General features: G+C 35.9%; 1 protein-coding gene across 2 annotated transcripts in view; it reads right to left on the bottom strand.

Moving 5' to 3' along the window:
• GOLM2 (golgi membrane protein 2) overlaps nt 1–24,820 on the bottom strand; it is a 125,911-nt gene that overhangs the window by 69,215 nt on the left and 31,876 nt on the right. For both annotated transcript variants that reach the window (XM_079127790.1, XM_079127791.1), the window contains exons 3-6: nt 19,671–19,773; nt 17,272–17,362; nt 7,767–7,911; nt 7,373–7,453 (exon numbers count right to left, since the gene is read on the bottom strand). In XM_079127790.1, the coding sequence (XP_078983916.1) occupies nt 7,373–7,453; nt 7,767–7,911; nt 17,272–17,362; nt 19,671–19,773 (420 nt within the window). The remainder of the gene's footprint in view (nt 1–7,372; nt 7,454–7,766; nt 7,912–17,271; nt 17,363–19,670; nt 19,774–24,820) is intronic.

Genomic DNA, 24,820 nt, shown 5'->3' with positions numbered 1-24,820 from the left:
CAGTCTACCATCAATAAATTTTAGAGAACCTATGAAAAGATATCAGTGGAAAGTATTGCCACAAGGAATGGTTAATACTCCAACCTTATGCCAAAAATTTGTCGCTCGTGCCTTACAGCCTATTAGAGATTCTTGGAAACAAAAGTATATTATTCATTATATGGATGATATACTCATAGCAGGACAATCAGGAGAACAAGTATTACTATGTCTCACACAGCTTAAACAGCAGCTGACTGCAGTAGGATTACAAATTGCTCCAGAAAAAGTTCAGTTACAAGACCCTTATACTTACCTAGGTTTCCTGCTCAATGGGCCTACGATTATTAATCAAAAGGCAACAATCAGAAGAGATCATTTAAATACACTTAATGACTTCCAGAAGCTTCTAGGTGATATAAATTGGCTTCGACCATATCTTAAATTAACCACAGGGGAGTTAAAACCATTGTTTGAAATATTAAAAGGAGACCCTAATCCACAATCATCCAGGACTATATCTCCTGACGCATTAGCTGCTCTTAAAAAGGTGGAGGATGCTATTGCAGGTCAATTTGTTACCAATATTGATTATTCTCGTCCCTTAACACTCATTATATTTAATACTTCCATCACTCCAAGGGGTCTTTTCTGGCAAGATAATCCTATTATGTGGATTCATCTTCCTTCCTCACCCAAAAAAGTGCTATTGCCTTATTATGATGCAGTAGCTGATCTGATTATCATGGGGAGAGAAGATTCTAGAAAATATTTTGGAATAGAACCATATAAGATTGTTCAACCCTACACCCGATCTCAGGTCAATTGGCTGTTACAAAATACTAACACCTGGCCTATAGCTTGTGCCTCATTCACAGGTGATATAGATAATCATTATCCACCAAATAAATTGGTTCAGTTTTGCAAACTACATCCTTTTGTGTTCCCTCGTATTATTAGAAGGGAGCCCTTACACAACGCTCTTGTTGGCTTTACTGATGGGTCATCCACAGGAACAGCTGCTTACACCTTCCTTGATAGAACTGTCACTTTCCACACAAAATGTACATCTGCCCAACTTGTTGAATTACAGGCTCTTATTGCAGTTTTATCTGCCTTTCCCAATCAACCCCTTAATATCTACACGGACAGTGCCTACTTAGCGCACTCGGTGCCACTCCTCGAAACTGTCTCTCAGATCAGACATGTTTCTAAAACAGCATCACTGTCCCTTCAATGTCAGACATTCATCCATAATAGAGGGGAGCCTTTGTTTATTGGACACATCAGAGCTCACTCTGGCCTTCTGGGGCCATTAGTTAAGGGCAACAGAATTGCTGACACAGCTACCAAAATGGTTGCAGTAGCTTTTTCAGATAATATTAAGCAAGCTCAAGACACTCATAACCTACATCATTTAAATGCCCGCTCTCTTAGGTTACTCTATAAAATCACTAGGGAACAAGCAAGGCAAATAGTAAAAGGCTGTACCACATGTGCTACTCATCTACCAGTTCCACATCTAGGAGTTAATCCAAAAGGCCTTGTTCCTAACATGGTGTGGCAAATGGACGTTACCCATTTTTTAGAGTTTGGTAATCTAAAATATATTCATGTTTGCATAGATACATTTAGTGGATTTATAATGGCTACACTTCAGGCTGGAGAAGCAACGAAACACGTAATTGCCCATCTATTACATTGTTTCTCAGTCTTGGGCATACCTAAACAAATTAAAACAGATAACGGCCCTGGATATACAGCAAAAACCCTCCAAAAATTTTGTGAAAATTTACAAATTCAACATGTCACCGGAATTCCTTATAATCCTCAAGGCCAAGGGATGGTTGAGAGGGCACATCTCTCTCTTAAAACTACTATTGATAAAATAAAAAAGGGGGAATGGTACCCAATCAAGGGTTCTCCCCGTAATATACTCAATCATGCTTTACTCATTCTCAATTTTTAAAAAATGGATGATCATGGGAAATCTGCCGCTGATCGTTTCTGGCACGCGGAATCTCAAAAGCATTTTGCCATGGTAAAATGGAAAGATCCATTGGATGGTTCATGGCATGGTCCAGACCCAGTCTTGATCTGGGGTCGAGGTTCAGTCTGCATCTTCTCTCAAAAAGCTGATGCAGCCAGGTGGCTGCCAGAGCGCCTTGTGCGCCAAGTTAATGAAGTTACCTCCTCCAGGAATAAAAATCATCCCTGAGAGTCTTTTCTTTTCCTTCCACAGGAATGAACAAAACATTGCTTCTCTGGATGATGGCTGCCTGTTCACTGATCTCCTACAGCCATGCAGGGTTTGAGGACCCTGCTAAGGCTCAAGAAGTGCTGTTTCTATGCCAACAAGTCAGGAATCGTTAAGGACAAGATCAAACAGCTGCAAGAAGACCTAGAAAAACGCCGACGAGCACTGGCTGATAATCCACTATGGACTGGATTCAGTGGACTCCTTCCCTATCTCCTTCCTTTCTTAGGTTCCCTCCTTTGCTTGCTGCTAGTTGTATCTATAGGTCCTTTGATATTCAACAAGATTATGGCGTTCATCAAAGCTCAAATTGAGGCTATACAGGCAAAACCTATTCAGGTTCATTACCATCGGCTGGAGATGATGGATTGTGATGGTGCAACATTTGATCAATATTAGATCGTAATAGACCATCACCCCTGTGTGCTGAACTGGTCAGCCAGTGACAGATAAGATTCATGGGAGCGCATACCAACCTAAGACAGGAAATGAGGGCTAGAGCCTCATTATCCAATGACGGGTAAGGATGTTGCTCTGGCACGGACAACCTAAGACAGGCGCAGTTCCCGAGGGATTGTCACTCCAGCTCTATAAAATAAAAATAGGGGACCTGTCCGGAGCTGGCAGGTCACGCGCCCTACCTTGTCTCATGGTCATGCCCCCTGCCTCGCCTCATGCTGAGCTAAGATGGCGCCTGCCGGATGCTGGCAGGGCGTGCCTCTACCTGCACACACAACTGTCAGACTATACCAGGTGCGTCAGACTAGATTGCGTGGTGCTTCACGACTGGCCAACTACACTTCCTTATTCGAGTTCTGGCGCGCGGACTAGTCTTGCCTTCACGCGCTTTCCCCTGATTGGTTTTTGTACTTTATATTACTGTGTTTATTCCCCTAATAAATGAGACTTGATCAGGCTTTTGTCTTGTCTCCATTTCTCGTGTCTCTTGTCTCTCCCAATCCCTGCTCCCCCCTCCAGGTTCCCGCTGAAGTCCTGCGGGTCGGGACAAATAATGCTTCTATTTACTGCTTATAAAAGATTATCTGTTTACAATTAAAACAAAAATTACAAAACAAAAAAAATCCTGAATCAGTTCCTGCAGACAAACACAAAGAAAGGGAGAAATGAGTCCCCCCCACCTTCTATTAGGGGTAATTTTTACTGTGAGATTGACTGGACCTGAAAACTAGAAAGGAGTTTCCAAGTATGCAATAAGATTTTCCTCTTTGTTTATATGCACAGTATAAAAAGATATTTGTATTACATATTATTTTAAGAAGATTCCTAAATTCAGAAAGAAAAGTACTAAAAAAAAAAAAAAAAAAAAAAAGAAAGAAAAGTACTAACAATCAGATAGAAAAATAGGCAAAAATGATTGGCCAATAAACATAAGAAGAGATGCTTAATGTCACTTAGTATCAAGGAAGATACCCATTTGTGGAGAGTGGTGATTTGGATCATGGTCTTTCTGATTCCCTTATGGCTGCATTTGTGCTGGGAACTGCCTGTGCAAGGTGCAGATCAAGATGGCCCAGTTGCTATGGTGACACCTGGCCAGAGGAGGCTACATGCCAAGGTGTGCAGCTTTATCAGTGGGAACCTTGAGCTGAGTCACCAACTACCAGGAATAGAGAATTTTAGGCATAACAAGATGATCTTGATGTCTCATCAAGTTTCACTGCAACCTTCAAGTTTGTCTGTTTTTTTTTTTTTTTTAACTTTCTCATAAATAATCTTTTGATGAGAAAACCTACATAATAAACATGCTACCCTAGCTCTGTGTCAGTGAAGCTCTGTGTCAGTGGGTTTGTCTGCCCACTTGGTCCAAGCTTTTTCTCTATGTGTGTCGGTTTGTCTTTTCTTCATCTCCCACTGCCCTTGTCCAGTTTCTGAATTAAAAGCATCCATTCATAACCATCAGATTGGCAAAAAATTAACTCTGGCAAACTCAAATTTTGGTGAGGATGTAGATAAACAAAAAAATGTCATATATTACTAGTGGAAGTGTAAACTAATACAAATAGTGATGCTGAAGATATTCTATATTCAGTATTGTACTTTTAATTTCACATCCTTGTATATAGCTTCACAACATTGTAATGGGAATTGTTTATGGGTTACCAATGTGCTGAGCTTTTATTTCTTTAGCTTTCAATAGGACCTCACATACTTAGAGACCTAAGTCTGTCCTCCAGTCAACAGCAGCCTCTTTTTTACTTTTAAATTTTTAAATCTCAACATCCTAATCAATTATCAGAAGCATCTAGAAACTCTCATACACACAAAAAGACATACACAAAAATTAATATGAAGGAAGTCCCCTAATACGCCACAAAAATGTTGAGAGTGACTACATGTACAGATGTTTTGTGTATGAATGCTAAATTTATAGAAAATATATATACATTTTTGGTGTTATTTCCAGGTCCAAGTTATAGTGCTACAACCACTGTGTGAGTTAACAGGACAAGCTCATATTAAAAAAAAGCAAATATAAATTTGTTGGTATCTCATCAGTAGCATTCATTCCTATTATTTCTAATAAAATGGTTGTAGCATTTGCCTTTTTTGTTTTTGTTTTGGGGGATTGAACCCAGGGCCTCATGAATATTAATGTTCTCCCACTGAGGTAGATCCTAAGCTTTTTTAAACAGTGTTCATTCTCATAAAGGGGTCTCACCAAGTTGCCCAGACTGGCCTCAAATGTGCAATCCTTCTGCCTCAGACTCCTAAGTAGTTGGAATTACAGGTGTGTGCCACTGTGCCATGTTATAGACATATGACATGAGAAATAAATGCATATAAGCAGATAACCAGTCCTTGCTCCTATATCTGAATAGGACATTTCATAGGCCAATTTATCTCTGGCAAAACTTTGGAAATAGCTTGAAAAATAAAATAGGCAAGGTAAAAGAGATTGACCAACCTAAAACTCACTTGAATTTTGGGTTATAGTAGTGCTACAAAAGTTCAGAAGAAAAATACATGGTAGATGGGCACATGGGTATACACCTGTAATCCCAGCAACTAGAAGACTAAAGCAGGAGGATGGCAAATTCAAGACCAGTCTTTAATTGAGTGAGACCCTATCTTGAAATAAAAATAAAAAAGGACTAGGAATGTAACCCAGTGGTAGAGTGCCCCTGGATTTAACCCTAGTACCAAAAAAAGAAAAAGAAAAGAAAAATACATGGTTTCTGCTCTCAGTACTTTTTAAAATTAATGTTAAGTCAGTATTTCTCAAACTTTAACATAGATGAAAATCACTCAGGGAGCTTGTTAAAACAGATGGAGCACACCTAAGAATCTGCATTTCTAGTAAAGTCCCTGAATATTGGTGATACCATTGGTCCAGAGATGTCACATTACGAATCATTTAATTACTTCATTGCCTTACAACAAGATCTTGCTCATTCTAACTCAGTATTTTCTTCTTTTTTCTTTTTTTTTTTTTTGTGGGGGGATGGCAGTACTATGGATTGAACACAGGGCTTCATGCATGCTAGTTATGTGCTCTACTATCAAGCTATATCCCTCACTTTTTTTAAATAAAAAGTTTATTTTTCTTTCTTTCTTTTTGAATTTTTTGCAGCACTGGGGATTGAACCCAGGGCCTTGTGCTTGCAAGGCAAGCACTCTACTAACTGAGCTATATCCCCAACCCAGTAAAAAGTTTATTTTTGAGACAGGGTCTCACTAAGTTGCCAGGGCTGTCCTCAAATTTTTTATGCTCCTGCATCTGCTTCCTGGAATTATAAGACATGCACCACCATGACTGTTTTTTCTTTCTTTTGTCACACTGAAGATAAAACCCAGGACCTTGAGGCTAACTTAGTATTTTCAAATTCATGTTATTACTTTTGTCCTTCCTTAATTTTAGGGGAATATAATATGAATTAGACATGAAAAAATTTTAGAAGATAACAAAACTATACAAATAAAAGAACAACACTTCATTCATTTGGGTCTCAGACACAGTAATTTCAGACATGTACTCAGTAATTTTAGCCATAATCACAGAAATAACTGCTGAAACTGAGAAGGAATAAAAACAGCTAAGAAGTGGCAAAAACGTGCTGTTACTTCTGATTTTCCACCATAATAAATTGAAGTTGGCAGAGAAGTTATCTATAATTAAGCCAAGAAACAGAGAGAAGGATATAAAAACAATGAGACATGAAAGGGGGAAAAAAAAAATGAATGGGATTAAGATGACGGCAAGTACAGGGTGTAGCAGCACATACCTGTAATCCCAGAGGCTCAGGAGCCTGAGGTAGGAGGATGGAGAGTTCAAAGCCAGCCTCAGCAATAGCAAGGCCCTAAGCAACTCAGTGAGACCCTGAATCTAAATAAAATACAAAATAAGGCTGGGGATGTGACTCAGTGGTCCAGTGCCCTGAGTTCAAACCCCAGTACACCCCCACCAAAAAAAAAAAAAAAAAAAGACAGCAAGTGGGATTAGGATTTCCTATGAAAATGGATAAGAAGCAAACACTTTAATGAAGAAATATACACTAAAAAGAAGTAGCCATAAAGGAAGAAAAAGGAAAAAAAAGTGAATAAAAAGTGTAGAGAAAGCAAAGTGGAAGGGTAGACCCTCAGCAACTTAGCAAGACCTTATCTCGAAATAAAAAATAAAAAAGGCTATGTAGCACAACAGTAGAGTAGCCCTGGGTTTAATCCACTACACAATTCCCCCCAAAAATGTGTTGGATAAAGTCAATGAAAAGACAAGACAAGCCCTAAAATGTAAATAACTCATGTAAGGGTATTACTATTCCACATTAGCACACCAACACAGCAATCTGGGACCACTGAGTATGAAAGAAAAGAGCCTGATATACTTTTAGTAAACAATATGAGACTCCAACATAGCATAACTTTCATGAACAATAACATGAAGTCACCAGGAAAAGGTTAAAAACTGGATGATAATAGCAAAACAAGGATTTTATATATTGAGCAAAAAAATTTAATAAATTTTATATATTAAAAAAAGTCTGGATAATTAATGGATAATTATCTGAAATAACAATCATGTAGATAAGTGTAGTTTTCCATGTTTTACCCTAAAAGAGAATATAGTAACATGAAAAATAAAAACCTTAGTTGAATTCTCTAATAACTTTTACTTACCAGTGGGAAGATCATCAACTTTTGCTAGGTCATTCTCTTCTATTCCAGGCATCCCTGCATCACCACTTCGTTTAATTTGTTCTGCCCAAGTAACAAAAAAGATATGATTTTTGTACCTTTTTCTTATAGAAATTGAAAGGGTTTTGAAGGAAAGTATAATTAGTTCTTGAAGTAATAGGCTACATTGATTGAATGTCTTACTTCTTGCTTTGGACACTGTTTCAACTCTAAAATAACTTTTACTTTTTTATCAAAGGATCCAAATTTTAAATAACAAAAACACCTAATTATATATGAACTAAAATCAAACAATTTTCTTTGTGATTAAAAACATTTACTTAGACATGGGATGAAAATGTCAACATCCTATTAACACAAAACAAGATAATAATACCTTTTCCATGAGGAATATGATTGCTGGAGGGTTCTTCATTCTTCTCTGCAGCATTCTCAGCTACTTTTGGAATATTTTTAGGTACTACATGATCATTGATACCCAATTCTTTTCCATCATTTGATTGAATTTTGTGGGCCTCTTGCTGTTAGATAAAGATTTGGTTACAATAAATATTTCTCAAATTTTTGAACCATTGGTACAACTATTAACTGAATGTTCTGAAACAGTTCATCTTTTAAAACATATACAATCCAAATTAGAGATGTGGGATATGCTATTATTTTCTGTTAAAATTTTATAGTTGATGTGAAATCAAATGACTAACACTTTTTAAAGTTTCTCTTTATAGTAAATGGCTTAAAACATTAAGCAGAGGGAATTCTCTTCAGTTATGCTTAGGGAGGAATTCTCCAAAACAGCCTCCTGAATAGTAGGCTGTGGTGGCCTATAGTTGGGAATTGTCATGAGTACTATGGGCAGAGTGGGTTCTCTGTTGGCATATACAAGAATCAAACAGGGTAGAACAGGAGGAGGTTGGCACATGGGTGCCCCAGCAAGTATGACAGATGGCAATTGAGATTGTCATGCTTTTCCCCACATGGAAATAGCAACGCAGGCAAACTACGTGATGCACTAGCCACACAAGGACAGCAAGTAAGTTAGGACACACAAGTCAGTGCTCCCTCCAATCTGTTCCTAACCATATCATCTTCTTGGAAACTTAAATCTTCAGGTATATGGTAGAACTCATTCATTTCTACTGATGGGCCAGGTTTGAAATGCCTCAGTGGGAAATTCTAAAAGCAAGGAATAAAGTACATATGCTTGGGTTGCCATATAGGTAGAACCCTCTAGTTAATATTTAATACATATATAAATGTTCTGTAAACCCTAAAGCATTATACAATCTAATTCTGGTAATCCCAGAAGAAAACATTACTAAGGGGGGTTTGGGGTGTAGCCATGTGGTAGATCACATGCCTAGCATATGCTCTGAGTTCAAGTACCAGTAGAACAAAAAAAGAAGTACTGGGCTGGGGATGTGGCTTAGTAGTAGAATGCCTGCCTGGCATGTGCAAGGATCAAGGAATCCCAGTACTGGAAAAAAAAAAAAAAAAAAAAAATCTAGAAAAACAAAAGCCAAATGTTATGACTGTGTCATAATAAAGAAAAGGGTCAGCCATGGTGGGTACAACCTATAATCCCAGCAATTCAGGAGGCTGAAGCAGGAGGATGGTAAGTTCAAGGCTCAACCCAGCAATCTAGAGAGACCCTTGGCAATATAGTGAAACACTGTCTCAAAATAAAAAATGAAAAGAACTGGGGATGTAATTCAATGGTAAGGTGCCCCTGGGTTCAATCCCCAGTTCCAAATAAATAAATAAACAAATAAATAGGAAGAAAGGGTGCTTTGATAATTGGGTGCAGTATTCCAGTGTCCTGTCAGATAAAATCAACAACAAACATTTGCTAGGTGTTATTTCATAGTTTATAAACTGTGTTCATATCAACCCTCTAAAAGAGATATATAGTTTGGAAAAAAGCAAAATAATATAAGACTAAGACTTGGAAAAGTTAAGTAGCTTATTCTACGTCATTCAGCTAGAGAATTGTGGAGAAAATATTCAAACAGTCTTTCTGACTACAAATTCCACGTATTCTGGCAACTTGGTAAGTTATAACCCTAAATCCAACTTTAAGAGCTTAATCACTGATTAGTGAAAGAACAGAATGAAATTCTCGAATACATCAATTTGAAAGCCAAGAGTGAGAAAAACCATGAAACACAACCTGAACAGCCATTCCACATCTCTGTGCATTTTTATCACAATGGCAAATTCTAAGGCTATTCAGTACCCTCACTGTTGTGCAGGTGTGGATAAAACAAACAATATTAAAAACTGAAAGTGCTGGTGGGGTTGCAAATTAGTGCAGCCACTCTGGAAAGCAGTGTGGAGATTCCTCAGAAAGCTTGGAATGGAACCACCATTTGACCCAGCTATCCCACTCCTTGGCCTATACCCAAAGGACTTAAAATCAGCATACTACAGAGATACAGCCACATCAATGTTCATAGCTGCTCAATTCACCATAGCCAGATTGTGGAACCAACCTAGATGCCCTTCAGTTGATGAATGGATAAAGAAACTATGGCATATATATACAATGGAATATTACTCCGCTATGAAGAATGATAAAATTATGGCATTTGCAGGCAAATGGATGAAATTGGAGAATATCATGCTAAGCGAGATAAGCCAATCTCAAAAAACTAAAGGACGAATGATCTCGCTGATAAGTGGATGAGGACATACAATGGGGGGGTGGGAGGGGTTAGCGTTAGGGTTAGGGTTAGGTTTAGGGTTAGGGATAAGGAGGGTGGTAAGAATGGAGGAAGAAAGGACTGTATAGAGGGAAAAGAGGGGTGGAAGGGGTGGGGGGGAAGGAAAAAATAACAGAATGAATCAAACAACATTACCCTATGTAAATTTATGATTACACAAATGGTATGCCTTGACTCCATGTACAAATAGAGAAACAACATGTATCCCACTTGTTTAAATTAAAAAAAAAAAAATTGAAAGTCAACAAGCTACCATTCAAAAATACATTTTCATGAAAACAGTTAACAGAGATGTCCTTTTAAGGTTATTAATGATATTACCTATATGTAAATAGATAAATTTCCATGGGCTGGGGAGATAGCTCAGTTGGTAGAGTGCTTGCCTCGCAAGCACAAAGCCCTGGGTTCCATCCCCAGCACCGTAAAAAAAAAAAAAATTTAAAAAAAATTTTTTCTTAATAAAACAAGATGGCTTTCTAAATGCAATGTTTATGACTTGGTGAAGGAACCTTCTAATGTTTAAAAAATTTATCTTATTTTATTTGTTTTAATTAGTTGTATGATAGTAGAATGCATTTGTAAATTTTGACAGATCATACATAGAGTGTAATCTCCCATTCTTCTGATTATACATATTACAGGATCACATCAGGCATACAGTCAAAATGCAAAAGACATAATAATGTCTGTTTCATTCTACTATCATTCCTTTCCCCATACCCCTTCCCCTCCTTTCACTCCTCTCTACCTAATATAAAGTAATTCTATTCTTCCCTCCCCCACCCCTTACTGTGAATTAGCATCCATATATCAGAGAAACATTCAGTCTTTGGTTTTTTGGGTTTGGCTTATTTCACTTAGCATGATATTCTCTAATTCCATCTAATTTTTTTAATAAACTTTTTATTCTGAAATAGTTTTAGATTTACAAAAAATAATTACTCCTTACCTAGTTTCCCCTAATTAACAGCTTACATTACCATGATACCTTTATAAAATTAAGAAACCAATATCAGTAAGTTCTTATTAACTAAACCCCAGACTTCATTTAGATTTCAATGATTTTTATACTAGGTCTTTGTTTCAAGATCTGTCTCAGGACAACTATACTGCACTGAATCCTCAAATCTCTTTAGTTTCCTCTGGTCTATAACAGTCCCTCTAATTTTGTAGCATGGAAGCAGTAAACGGTTTTACTTATGGATACTAAAATGTGTATTTCTCATAATATTCCCTTGTCTCCTTATATTCCTTGTCGAAATTTTTTTGAGTTCTTTATCCATTCAAAAAATGTAACAACAATTTTAGCTTGTGAGCAGTACAAAAACAGGCAGCAAGTTGATTTGGCCTGAAGGTTACACATAGTTTACTGACTCCTTTCCTAGAGTAATTTCTAAGATAAACAGAAACTTAGCTAATAAATAAATAAATAAATGGATCCTTGAATATAATTTATGTTGGTTTCATATGGTGAAAACTGAATTTGTCCCTGTGAAAAAATAACTCAAATTTCACAGAACGAATTTGTTATGTAGTTGAGGAACAGGAAGTAAAGCGTGAGGAACAGGAAGTAAAGCGTAGGGAACAGAATTAGTCAGTTGACTTAAGAGTGTAAGGACTGGTGTGCTACCTGACAAAGAAGTTTCCCAGGGACCTTTATCTGTACCCTGCCTTGTCCAAATTAGGGCAGGATCAGGTAAGGAAGAACTAAAGAGGTAACCATTAATTATTAAAATGGTCTAGTATAAAAGACCAGAAAGTGAGCAGGGCATGGCGGTGCATACCTGTAATCCCAGTGATTTGGGAGGTTGAGGCATGATGATTACAAGTTTGAGGCCAGCCTGGACAACTTAGAGAGACCCAGTCTTAATTAAAAAAAAAAAAAAAAAAAAAGGAGGGGGAATAGACAGATAGCTCAGTGGCAAAGCATTCTTGTGTTCAAGTCCCAGTACCATACACACACACCCCAAAAGAACTAGAAAAGAAAAAAAAATGCAGAAGGAGAAGTACACTTGTTAAAAAAAGGCGGGGGGGACGCTCTTATCTGTCCTCCTTGGGAGAAAAGAAGAGAGCAAATCTACCCCATTAATTATATACTAGGCTTAGAAGGGCATGATTGCACAGCAAGCCTCTTTTCCCCTTCCTGACGTATTCTGCCATGTTCTTCAACCTTCCCAGTCTCAGTACTACCTTCTAGCTGCCCTCAATGCCTCTACCACGGTCACTTACTCAGGTCTGCCTTCCTCCACCACCAATCCATCCTCATGTCTCTTCAGAGTAAACTGCACATAGGCAGCAGCTATTCCACTTGGTAGATTCAGAAAATGAAAGAGAAATGACACCCTCACTATCCTGCTGTAAACTGGGTGTGGTGGGGCACTCCTATAATTCGGCAGCTGGGGAGGCTAAGGCAGGAGGATCACAGGTTTGAAGATAACCTCAGCAATTTAGTGAGGACCTAAGCAACCTAGTGAGACCCCATCTTGAAATAAAACATAAAAGGGGCTGGGATGTGGTTCTGTGGTTAAGCACCATTGGGTTCAATCCCTGGTACCAAAAAAAAAAAAAAAAAAAAAAAAAAAAAAAAACAAAACCCTATGTTCTTACCTTCTAGTCCTTTAGGTGAGACATTACCAAAGAATAAAACAAATTATTTCACTATTAAATCTCTCTTCACTTTAAATCATAAGACTTTACAAAAACCAAGCCTCATCAGGTGAGATTAGAAGTGAGTCATAAAAATGACTCAGGTTGTGATGGCTAGTAATCTTCAGAAAAATCCCCTCTACTTCTAAAAAACCTTTATGAAGTAGATAAATTAATAAAAGAATTTGCTATCTTAAAAAGAACTACATAAAAAATAAAATAAAGTTAAAAAAAGTATAAATTGGGGCTGGGGTTGTAGTTCAGCAGTTCTAATTAGCATGTGTGAAGCACTGGGTTCAATCCTCTGCACCATATAAAAATGAATAAATAAAATAAAGGTATTTTGTCCATCTACAACTAAAAACACATTTTCTTAAAAGTATAAATCAGGGCTGGGGGCATAGTTCAGTGATACACCATGTGTTCAGCATGCATAAGGCCCTAGGTTTAACCGCCAGCACCCCAAGGAAAAAAAAAAGTATAAATCAAAATTGGTTATAGTGACTAGTGTTTCATTTTTGTGTTTTAAGAAACAGTATCAAGGGTTGGGTTTGTGGCTCAGTGGTAGAGCACTTGCCTAGCATGGGTGAGGCTTTGGGTTCAATTCTCAGCACCACATATAAATAAGTAAATGAAATAAAGGTCCATCAACAACTAATAAAAATATTAAAAAAAAGAAACAGTATCAAATAGCAAAGATTGATTTAAAAAATTCTCTTAAATTTTTTTTCTTTAAATGGAAGGAATCGATAAACCTCAATAAAATGTCATCCATTTTAAATCTGAGAAATATATTAACAACAAAAATTATTATTGAGCTGGGGTTTTAGCTCAGTGGTAGAGTACCTACCTGCCTAGCATGTGTGAGGCACTGGATTCAATTCTCAGCACCACATATAAATAAATAAAATAAAGGTCCATTGACAACTAAAAAAATAAAAAATTATCATCATCATCATCATCATGACTAGATCTTTTTGAAGACTAGATCTTGCTATGTTGCCCAGGTTGATTCTGAACTCCTGGGTTCAAGTGATCCTTCTATCTCAGTCTCCCAAGTAGGTGTGACTATAGGGATGCATGACTGTAGCAGGAAAAATTTATTTTTAAATGTCAGATACAACTTTGCAAAGATAAATAAGATTGAGGAAAACTTTAGCCAAACTAATCAAAAGAAGGAGTGAGAAGACACAAATCAACAAGATCAGATGTGAAAAAGGAGATATCATCACAGAGCCTTCTAAAATCCAGAGGATTATCAAAACCAATTTTGAAAATTCACACTCCAATAAACTGGAAAATCTGGAACACACTGAAAAATGTCTAGACACATGTCCTGCCCAAATTAAATCAGAAAGATATAGAAAATCTAAACAGATCAATATCAAGTAATGAAACTGAAACAGCAATTAAAAATCTTCCAAAAAGAAAAGCCCTGGACCTGACAGATTCTCAGGTGAGTTTTACCAGACCTTTACTGAAGAACTAACACCAGTATTTCTCAAATTGTTCCATGAAATTGAAAGGTAGGAAACACTTCCAAATACATTTTATAAATCCAGTATAACCCTGATATCAAAAATCAGACAAAGATGCATAAGGAAAGAAAACTACATCTACATTCCTGATGAACACAGATGCAAAAATTTTATTTAAATAAAATATTAGCAAACTGCATTCAAACACACATCAAAAAGGTAATAAACCAAGATCGAGTAGGTTTCATTCCAGGAATGCAAGACTGGTTTGACTTATGCAAATCAACAAATGTAATTCACCACTGAAACAGAATTAAGAACAAAAATCACACGATCATCTCAATAGATGCAGAAAAGGCCTTTGATAAAATCTAATGATCATTCATTTTACAAACACTGGGGAAGATAGGGATCTAAGAAACTTACCTGAACATCATGAAGGCCATTTATGACAAAGCCAGAAACAAAATTGTACTAAACGGAGAAAAACTAAGAGCATTTCCTTTAAATTCAGGAACAAGACAAGGCTGTCCACTCTAACTATTCCTATTCAATAGAGTTCTCAAAACATTAGTCAGAACAATCAGGCAAGAAAAGGAAATCAAAGGGATAAAAATAGGAAAAGAAGTCAAACTGTTTGCTGACAATATAATCCTATATCTAGAAGAACTCAGAAAATTCCAGCAGAAGACTTCTAGAGCTTACAAAGGAGTTTAGCAAAGCAGCAGGATACAAAATCAACACCCATAAATCAATTACTTTCCTACACTCCAACAGTGATTCAGCTGAGGAAGAAATCAGGAAAAACATCCCATTCACGATAACCTCAAATAAATAAAATAAAATACTTGTGAATTAATCTAATGAAGAAGGTCAAAGAGCTCTATAAAAGAGTTATAGAACACTGAAGAAAGAGACTGAAGAAGAACTGAGAAGATGGAAAGATGTTCAATTTTCTTGAATAGTCAGAATCAATATTGTCAAAATGGCCATACTACCAAAAGTAACATACGAATTCAATGCAATTCCTACCAAAATATCAATGACATTCTCCATAGAATTAGAAAAAAAAATCTTAAATGCATTTGGAAGAACGAGAGACCCAGAATAGGCAAAGCAATACCAAGCAAGCAAAGCAGGAGGCATCACAATACTTGATCTGAAATTATACAGAAACAGCATGGTGCTAGCATCAAAACAGACATGAAGACCAATGGAACAGAATAGAAGACACAGAGACAAATCCACATATCTACAGTCATCTGATATTTGACAAAAGTGCCAAAAATATATTTTGGATTAAAGACAGTATTTTTAACAAATGGTGCTGGGAAAATTGGATAGCTATATATAGAAAAATCAAACTAGACCCCTTTCTTTCACCCTACCCCAAACTCAAATTGAAATGGATCAAAGATGTAGAAATTAGACCAGAAACTTAACAACTGCTAAAAGAAAACATAGGGTCAACACTCCATCATATAGGTCCTGGCACTGACCTCCTTAACAAGACTCCCCACAGCATAAGAAATAAAATCAAAAATCAATAAGTGGGATGCCATCAACTTAAGCTTTTGCACAGGCAGTGATTAAGAGCATGAAAAGAGAGCCTACAGAATGGGAGAAAATCTTGGCTAGTTACTCCTCCAATAGGGAGCTAATATCCAGAATATATAAAGAACTCAAAAAACAACACCAAAAAGACAAATACCCAATCAATAAATGGGCAAAAGACCGAAACAGAATCTTCTCAAAAGAAACACAAATTGCCAACAAATAAATGAAAAAATGTTCAACATCTCTAGCAATAAGGGAAATGCAAATGAAAACCATACTAAGATTTCATTTCACTCCAGTCGGAATGACAGCAATCAAGAATATGAATGACAATAAATGCTGCATGGTTGAGGGGAAAAAGGTACATTGGTGCATTGTTGGTGGGACTACAGATGAGTACAACCACTCTGAAAAGCAGTATGGAGATTCCCAAAAAAAACTAGGGACAGAACCACCACATGACCCAGTCATCTCATTACTTAGTATTTTCGTAAAAGATCTAAAATCAGCATATTATAATGATACAGCCACCTCAATGTTTATAGCAGCATAGTTCAAATAATTAAGTTATGAAATCAAACCAGATGCCTGTCAATAGAAGAATGGATTAAGAAATAAACACACACACATACACACAATGGGAGTTCTCAGTCATAAAAAAGAATTCGATTATGGCATTTGTCAGTAAATGGATGGAAATGAAGAATATCATACTAAGTGAAATAAGCTAAACTCAAACTCAAGGGTCGAATGTTCTTTCTCCTATGCAGAAGTTAAGGAAACTGGGAAGGAAGGATAGGATAACATGAAGAATCAATCAAATATAAATTAATTGATAAGAGAAAGGAAGTCTAGTAGAGTAGAGGAAGGAGAATGGGAGAGGGGAGGGAGGACTGGAGGGAAAAAAGGGAGAGAAAAAGCAGGATCATGAACTGAAATTGAGTTCCATGCATGTGTGTTTGTCAGGATGAACCCACCTACTACATATAACTATAAAGCTCTAATTTTTAAAAAAAGTAAGATACAAGATGTTTTAGCTAAAAATTAGTTTTAAGAGTTAAGATTGTTCTGAGGCTGCAGGTCAGTGATAAAGGCCTTGCCTAGTATGTACAAAGTCATGGGTTCTATCCCCAGCACTGCAAAAATAAAGAAAGTTAAGATGATATTTTTTGCAAATGTCTAACTTAGCAGTAAAGTCATTTTTTTTTTAATTAGGCAGACTAGAATACCCCAAAGTATAATGTTTGTTTGTTTTTTTTAATCTTTTTTAGTTATGAATGGACTTTTATTTTATTTATTTATATGCGGTGCTGAGGATCAAACCCAGGGTATCACACATGCCAGGCAAGTGCTCTACCACTGAGTCACAACCCCAACCACAAAAGTACAATGTTTTATGACAAAAGTAGAATTTTAATTCCTAAATTACATGATTTATAACAAAAACATTTTGATTTAAATATTTTTTAAAGTTTACCTTTTGTTCCTGCAAAAACTGGTCTGCTAACTTTCTAATATTTTCTTCATGCTGTGCTCTTAATTCCTTGATCTGCTGTCCACACTGAAAACTAAATTACAAAAGTATTCTTTTAGATTATATAATGTTGGGTTGAATTCTCAAAGTTGTCTAGAAGTTGACACATTCAGAAAGACTAAACATTCAGTCAGCAGAAGAATGAACAGAAAATAACAAATAACAGACAACACAGTAAAAAAATTTTAAGTATTTGAACTATTAATAGGGAATATGAAATACCAATGAAGTTAATTGAAAAAAATAGACATGAAAAAGATGAAAACTCTCAGCGGCTTGGGAGGCTGAGGCAGGAGGATCATGAGTTCAAAGCCTGCCTCGACAACTTAGCAAGGCCCTAAGCAACTCAGCGAGACCCTGTCTCTCAATAAAATATAAAAAAGAGCTGGGGAAGTGGCTCAGTGGTTAAATGCCCCTGGGTTTAATTCCTGGTACTAAAAAAGGAAAAAGAAAACAAATCTGACTGTATTATTTTATACTGCATTTATAAAGAGACAATTGTCAAAGTCAACTTCAATCACAGAAGAGAAAAATACTTAGAAAACTGTGAGACCAATTTATAGTAATAGATAAGAAAGACTAGAATGATTAGAGTGGATAAAGAATGGCAGCTATTGTTTTGTCCAATAGTACTTTAAACACAACACTAAAATTTTAAACCACAGGATAAGGGGAATGGAAGAAACCAATAAAATGATGAGTGTATCATCAAGAAAAAATGAAGGAAATCAAAACAGATAAAGATGGTAACTTTCTGCTGGACAAATAGTCAAAGAATACATATATCATTCATGCAAAAATATGTAGTTAGTAAGTACACAGAAAAATGTTAACTTTCATAATTATAAAATGCAAATTAAACTTTCTATATGCATATATGGTAGTACCTTATTCTTATATTAGGGTAAATATTGATATTACAAATTAGAAAATTAGAACAATCTTTTTTTTTTGTTTTTTTGTTTTTGTTTTTGTTTTTTTGCAGTACTAGGGATAGAATCCAGGGGTGTTTCACCTTGGATTACATTCCCAGTCTTTTTTGTATATTTGAGACAGGGTCTAAGTTGCCCAGGCAGGCCTCAAACATACAATCTTCCTGCCTCAGTCTCTTGAGTTGCCTGCATTACAGAAGTGTGCCACTGTGCCTGGCTAGTATAATCATTTTAGAAAGCAATCTTTCATCTATGCTAAAAGAGCTACAAAATTGGTAAAACATTCTTTCCCAGGAATTCTACATTTGAGAAGACACACTGGTAAAATAAGGAGAGAAATCTTTTTTGCATAAAAATTTTTAAAGCTATAATAGTCCTAATAGGGAGAAAAGGGAAATTACTATAGTGTTCCCACAACTGGGAAATGAAACAAGTTTTGGTATACTAATATGCTGAATAATATATTGCCCCTCAATATGTTAAATTTTTTTCTTTTTTTCCTTTTTTCTTTTTGTGGTACTGGGGATTGAACACTCTGGTTCTGGTTCTCTAAGAGCTACAATTCTTAGTTAACCTTTTTTTTTTTTTTTTTTTTTTTTTAAGACAGGTCTCACTAAGTTGCCTAGGTGGGCCTCATACTTGCAATCCTCCTGCCTCAGTATCCTGAGTAGCTGGGATTATAGGCACATACTATCATACCCATATTAAAGATTTAATATGTTAAATCTTTAACCTATAGCTATACAGAAAAGTACTAAATACTATTAGGTTAAAATACATGTATGTAAGTGCAGATGCATACTGATAATCTATAGCTGTAAGAAGTTAGAAATGGATAAGCTTTTAAAATATGGCAAGTCCTTCTAATTTTTATAGTATATATCTAAAAATTAACTTTTACCATAAAATTGATCAAAAATATCATAAAAGTTTTTAAAGAATGATTGCTAGAAAAGTCTCTAAAAGGTTTCCCATCCTCATCACCAAGTGTAGAAGTGTAAGAAAGGGGACTGAAGTGCAGAGCAAGAGAAGCAGCCAGCACTCTTAGTCCCTCAGCTATTCTTGGGCCATCTCCCAGTGACAGCTTCATCTTTAGGATGCCCCTTAAAAAGAATCACAGAATTTTCATTCAGTCTTGGCTATATCCAATTTGATAAAACTCAGAGATTTAAGATATTATATCTCACAATGAACACTACAAAACAGACAAATTCAACTTGTCCTGTAAGAGATATTTTCGTGGTGTTTAGCATATCAAAAGAAAAGAGCCATCAAAAGACAAAATAAAACAAATTTAAAAGAACTAAGAATATAAAACAAGAAAAACAATCTACAAAGGAAGAAATGAATTAAGTCCAAAGTTGAACAATATTTCAGTTTCATAATTATCTGTTGCATGAATCATCTTACCTTTCATATTCTAACCTCTTCACAAGGTAAGTATTATTCTTCCTATAGTCCTGAAGCTGATCTTCTTGTCGAAGAAATTCCTGACGAAGTTCAGCAAGTTGTTCTATCCACACAAGGTAAGAACCAAAGGAATTAAGTTTACTGATTGTAATGTTTCCTACTGAGAAACTATGGAATGTTTTCAAATTATATACACTTCTCTATTTCTTTATTCATATTCTCAGGAAATTAAATTATAGCATATTTAATTATCTTTTATAACATACATATGGGAAGATTTATTTTTAAAATAATAGAACTTCAACTTCTTTCAAATATTTCAATCTGAAATATTTGTAAAATTATATACCTTTGCATATTATATAGATGAACACTATGCTGTGGTAACAGTACCAAAAATACCACCTCTTTCTCTAAACCTATCTGTTTTAAAAGAAGTAGGGGAAAAAAAAAACCATATGGATATGACCACCATGGATACAGAATTCAAGCCTTCTTTTTAATTCTAAATCACACCTGTCTACCAATTTAGGTACCAATCACTTTAAATCTCGTTTCTAATTCTACTACTCCACTTACTCAAAATTTCACTTTTAAAGCTCATTATTTCTGATCTAGGGCTTAACATTTTTATATTGTTTGTTTTATTTTGGTTTTTGGTACTGGGGATTGAGCCCAAGGTGCTTTACCACTGAGCCACATCCCCAGTCCTTTTTCTTTTTTATTTTGAGTCAAGGTCTTGCTAAATTGCTGAGGTTGGCCTAGAACTTGCAATTCTCCTGCCTAAGCCTCCCAAGTTGCTGGTATTATAGGCATGTGCCACCACGCCCAGCAGGGCTTAACATTCTTAACTCTAATGAATAACATGAAACTCCAAGCTCAGTAACAAATTAAAATAAGGCAAGCACTCTACCAACTGAGCCATATCCCCAGCCCCCAGATAATCTTTTGTAAACATTTAATTCATAACCACTGGCCACAAATTTTCTAGATTTCATTCCTTTATCATATGAGTCTCCAGAGGGAAAAAGTCAGGAAAAGAAGAGTAAATGTTGATTTCTTGGATAGATGATTAAAAAATTAGTTAACCTTAGCAGTTAAACCAAATTAATAAAGTGGGAATAAAGGTCTATATTATATTAAAATAGCTATTACTGTAGCAATACTATGAACTATACAACACCTGTTTTTCATGGAAGGCTTATAAAATTAGTCTTATTACTCTTTTTTTAAAATTTTTTTTTTAGTTGTCAATGTGTCAATGGATCTTTATTTTATTTGTATGTGGTGCTGAGAATCAAACCCAGTGCCTCATGCATGCTAGGCAAGCGCTCTACCACTGAGCTACAACCCCAGCCCAGTCTTATTACTCTTAAGGTTCTCTAAAAACACTCAGGGTGTGTGTGTGGGTGCATGTATGTGTGCACACATGCACACAAACATACACTCCCCCCTCCCCCAGTACTGGAGAAGGAACCCAGGGCCTCACACATGCTTACTGAATTCCCAGCCCTTTTAAAATTTTTATTTTGAGACAGAGTCTCACCAAATTGCCTAGGTTGGCCTCAGATTTGCATCCTATGCACCTAGCAGGGTGTGTAGTATTAAAAAACAGATGTAGGGGCTATGGATAGCTAGATTAATGGCAGAGCAAGTTGCTTAGCATGTGTAAGGTCCTAGTTTCAATCCTCAGCACCCCCCCCCCCAAAAAAACACACAGATGTAAACATATAAATGCATCCATGTTAAAAAAAAGAATAAAAATACATCAAAGTGATCAGTGATTATGTCTGGTGGCATTAAACCTGTGGCAATAAAAATAAATAAAACTTTAAGTCACATGAACATTTGCTGCTGTATATAAATGATATGAAAAAGCAATGACTTGTGCCGGGTTGGGGAGGTAGCTCAGTTGTACAGCACTTGCATAGTGAAGTCCAAGGCTAACAAACACAGCAAAAGAAATATATATATATATATATATATATATATATATATATATATATATATATTTGCACAAAATGTTTGTAGTTAATAATCTTTACATATTTAGGCCATTTTAAAATTTCTCTTTTATTCTATTCTCCAATATGTAAACATGGTTGATCTACCCGAACCTCAAACAAATGTGATTAATCTGTGACCAGGTAACCAGAAATAATATATTCAGTTTGTTACCTGATCTCTATTCCCACTTCCTAAGATTTAGCAGGCTAGAAGTACAAGAAACTTTGCCTGGCCCCAGCTATGAATATTGATTCTAGAGAAACAAGGAGAGTCCTGCAGAAAGCAGAGACTAAAAGCCTTGTAGCTAGCCAGTTCATTAAACCTGTGTTCAGGCTAGATAGGTTCTATAACTTAAGGCTACTGCAATTTAAAAAAGAGAGAAAAAAAAAAAAAAAAAAAAAAACCAGTAACCATGAAGAATGAACTAAAATTGGTGATCTTTAGGGTAAAGACTTCTAAGAAAAAATTTAGGCTTTCTTTTCCTAGTCTGTAAGATACCTGAAGTAGCTTCAGAATGAACCTGAGGCAGTTTCAGGATGAACCTGAGGCTCAGTATCATTTCAAGGGATAGAGTGGCTTCTCTTTCTCCCCATAAAACTTCCTACTATTGAAATTCCTTATCAGGAAACAAAATTTTCATTTATAATTTAAGAGAAAAAGCCTAAAATACAATTGACAAAGAAAAATCAAACAATATGAATGAGTTTTAGTCCATGTAAAACATCAGATTCTTTCCTGTTTGGATACAGGAAAAGGATTATAAAGCAGGAATTTAAAGATGGGGATGTGGCTCAGTAATATTGTTTGCCTAGAATGTACATGGCCTTAGTTCAGTCCCTAGCACCACAAACAAAAGCAGGGATTCAACTGCTGCTTTAAATAGGTCAAAACAAAGACTTGAAACAGAAAAAATAAGGAGACCAGAAAGTAAAGACAAAATTTTTCTTTACCATAATTTTACTTCCAACTAATTGGTACATGTTTTCTTTATATAACCCGACATACTATTGTGTCTATTGTGGCTGCTCCTGGTCAAGATTCTCTGGGAAGATTTGACTATAAATAGGTCCACAGCTGATGGTGCAGGACATTTTATCTCTGAAAGTAACATCAGAGTATGTAATAGAAAAGCTTGGCTATACTTCCTTAATTTAATGTCTAATGAGGGGTAGGTATGAAAGGGGTTATTTAGGACTACCCCCCCCCCTTGTCATACTAGGGATTGAATCCAGGACCCCTTATATGCTAGACAAATATTCTACCACTGAGCTATATTCCCAGCCCTTAAGACTGGGAATTTTTAAAGCAAAAAAGATATTTACTTCTGGAAAATTTTGACTTCCAATTTTCTTTCCATAACAGGCACAAAAAGAAGGTGAAGCATTCAAAAATAAATAAATGCATACTAATTCATGTAAACTAGTTAATGTATTATTTCAAGAATTTAAAAAATAATTCTCATTCCTTTCATTTTCAAGAAATATTTATCACCATAAGTTTTTTAAGGGTCTCAGTATCTATTAATTCCAATATACCAATTATTAATTTAAAAAAAAAGTCTGGATCTTATAATCAACTTGTCAAGAAGTTTGTTTCAGTAGAAACCATTCAAGTTGTAAAAGTCACACTAATGAAATTCAATCTTACAAATCCAAGTTTCATGTCAGGTATGACAGCACATGTCTATAACCCCAGCAATTAGAGAGACTGAGGCAAAAGGATTATAAATTTGAGGCCAACCGGGCAACAGTGAGAACTTGCCTCAAAATACAAAATAAAAAGAGCCAGGGATGTAGCTCAGTGGCACAATGTCCCGGGGTTCAATCCCCAGAACCACAAAATAAATAAGTTAAATTAAATTTTAAAGATATTAAAAGAAAGGCGGGGGGGCGGGGGTGCTGAGAATGCACTTCAACGGAAAAGTGCTTGCCTGGTATATGCAAGGCCCTGGAGGTTCAATCCCCATTGCTAAAAAAAAAGAAAACAAAAAAAAAGTCTAAGCTTCAGTAAGTGCACTAAAATCAAAAGTCATACAGGCTTACATTCAAATCAGTCTTTTTAAAATATTTTAAGATCTACCTCAACACATTCAGTACCATAAAGATTTTTACTCAATATATAGGTTGTCACTTTCCTTCCCATACATCAACAGAAGCCACAGGACTTCTTAGAGAACTGACTTATTACTATTTAATAAGAAATATATATATATTTTTTGTACTGGGGATTAAACCCAGGGGTGGTTAATCACAGAGCCATATCCCCAGGCGCCTTTCTTAAAATATTTTCTTTAGAGACAGGGTATCGCTGAGTTGCTTAGGGCCTTGCTAAATTACTGAAACTGTCTTTGAACTCACAATCCTCTTGTCTGGCCCTCCAGAGCAGATGAGATTAAAGGCATGTGCCACCAAGCCCAGCACAAGAAATATACTTTGATGACAAGTGGACTCATTTGTGAAAACTGCAAACTGCAAGCAGCACTGACAGTGACACATCTTCTTGTCATACTAATGTACTTTTTTTTTTTTTGGGGGGGGGGGGGCTGGGGATCTAACACAGGACCTTGTGCTTGCAAGGCAAGCACTCTACTGACTGAGCTATCTCCCCAGCCCCACTACTTACTCTTGAAGTCAAAAAGAGAACAAAGACATGAATATGACAAACAAATGTAACAAGTAAGAAACATTTCTGATACAAAGTCAAAGTTGTTCTAAATCATAGATAGCAAAAAAAAAAATGATATTTATATTAGGGTTACAACACACAAATAACACTTCCTAATGGTTTTGGTAGATGAGGAGAACTTTACTACATTACAAAGTCAGCCCACAGTGGTTACTTTAAAGAGAATAAAAGTAGATCATTAATTCTACCTAAAAGAGGTTCAAAATGATAAAAGAAAAAGGGGATATTTACAAAATTAGAGAGCATATACTACCCACAAACATATACTTTGAGCCAATGTTTACAAGGTTTTAAAATACACAGCTCTATTAACCGAAGGGTTGAGTTGGTCCTCAGACCCCAAACTCTGAAAGGCTGGCAGATGATATGAAACAACAGAAGCAAAGTGTAGTGCTTCTTTACCTTATGTATTTTTCTCATAAAAACTTATGTCACTTCCTATTACTTCACATAAGAGA

This window comes from Sciurus vulgaris (genome assembly GCF_902686455.1).
Source record: "Sciurus vulgaris genome assembly, chromosome: 2".
NCBI lineage: Eukaryota > Metazoa > Chordata > Mammalia > Rodentia > Sciuridae > Sciurus > Sciurus vulgaris.
This window is presented reverse-complemented; position numbering and strand designations above follow the sequence as displayed.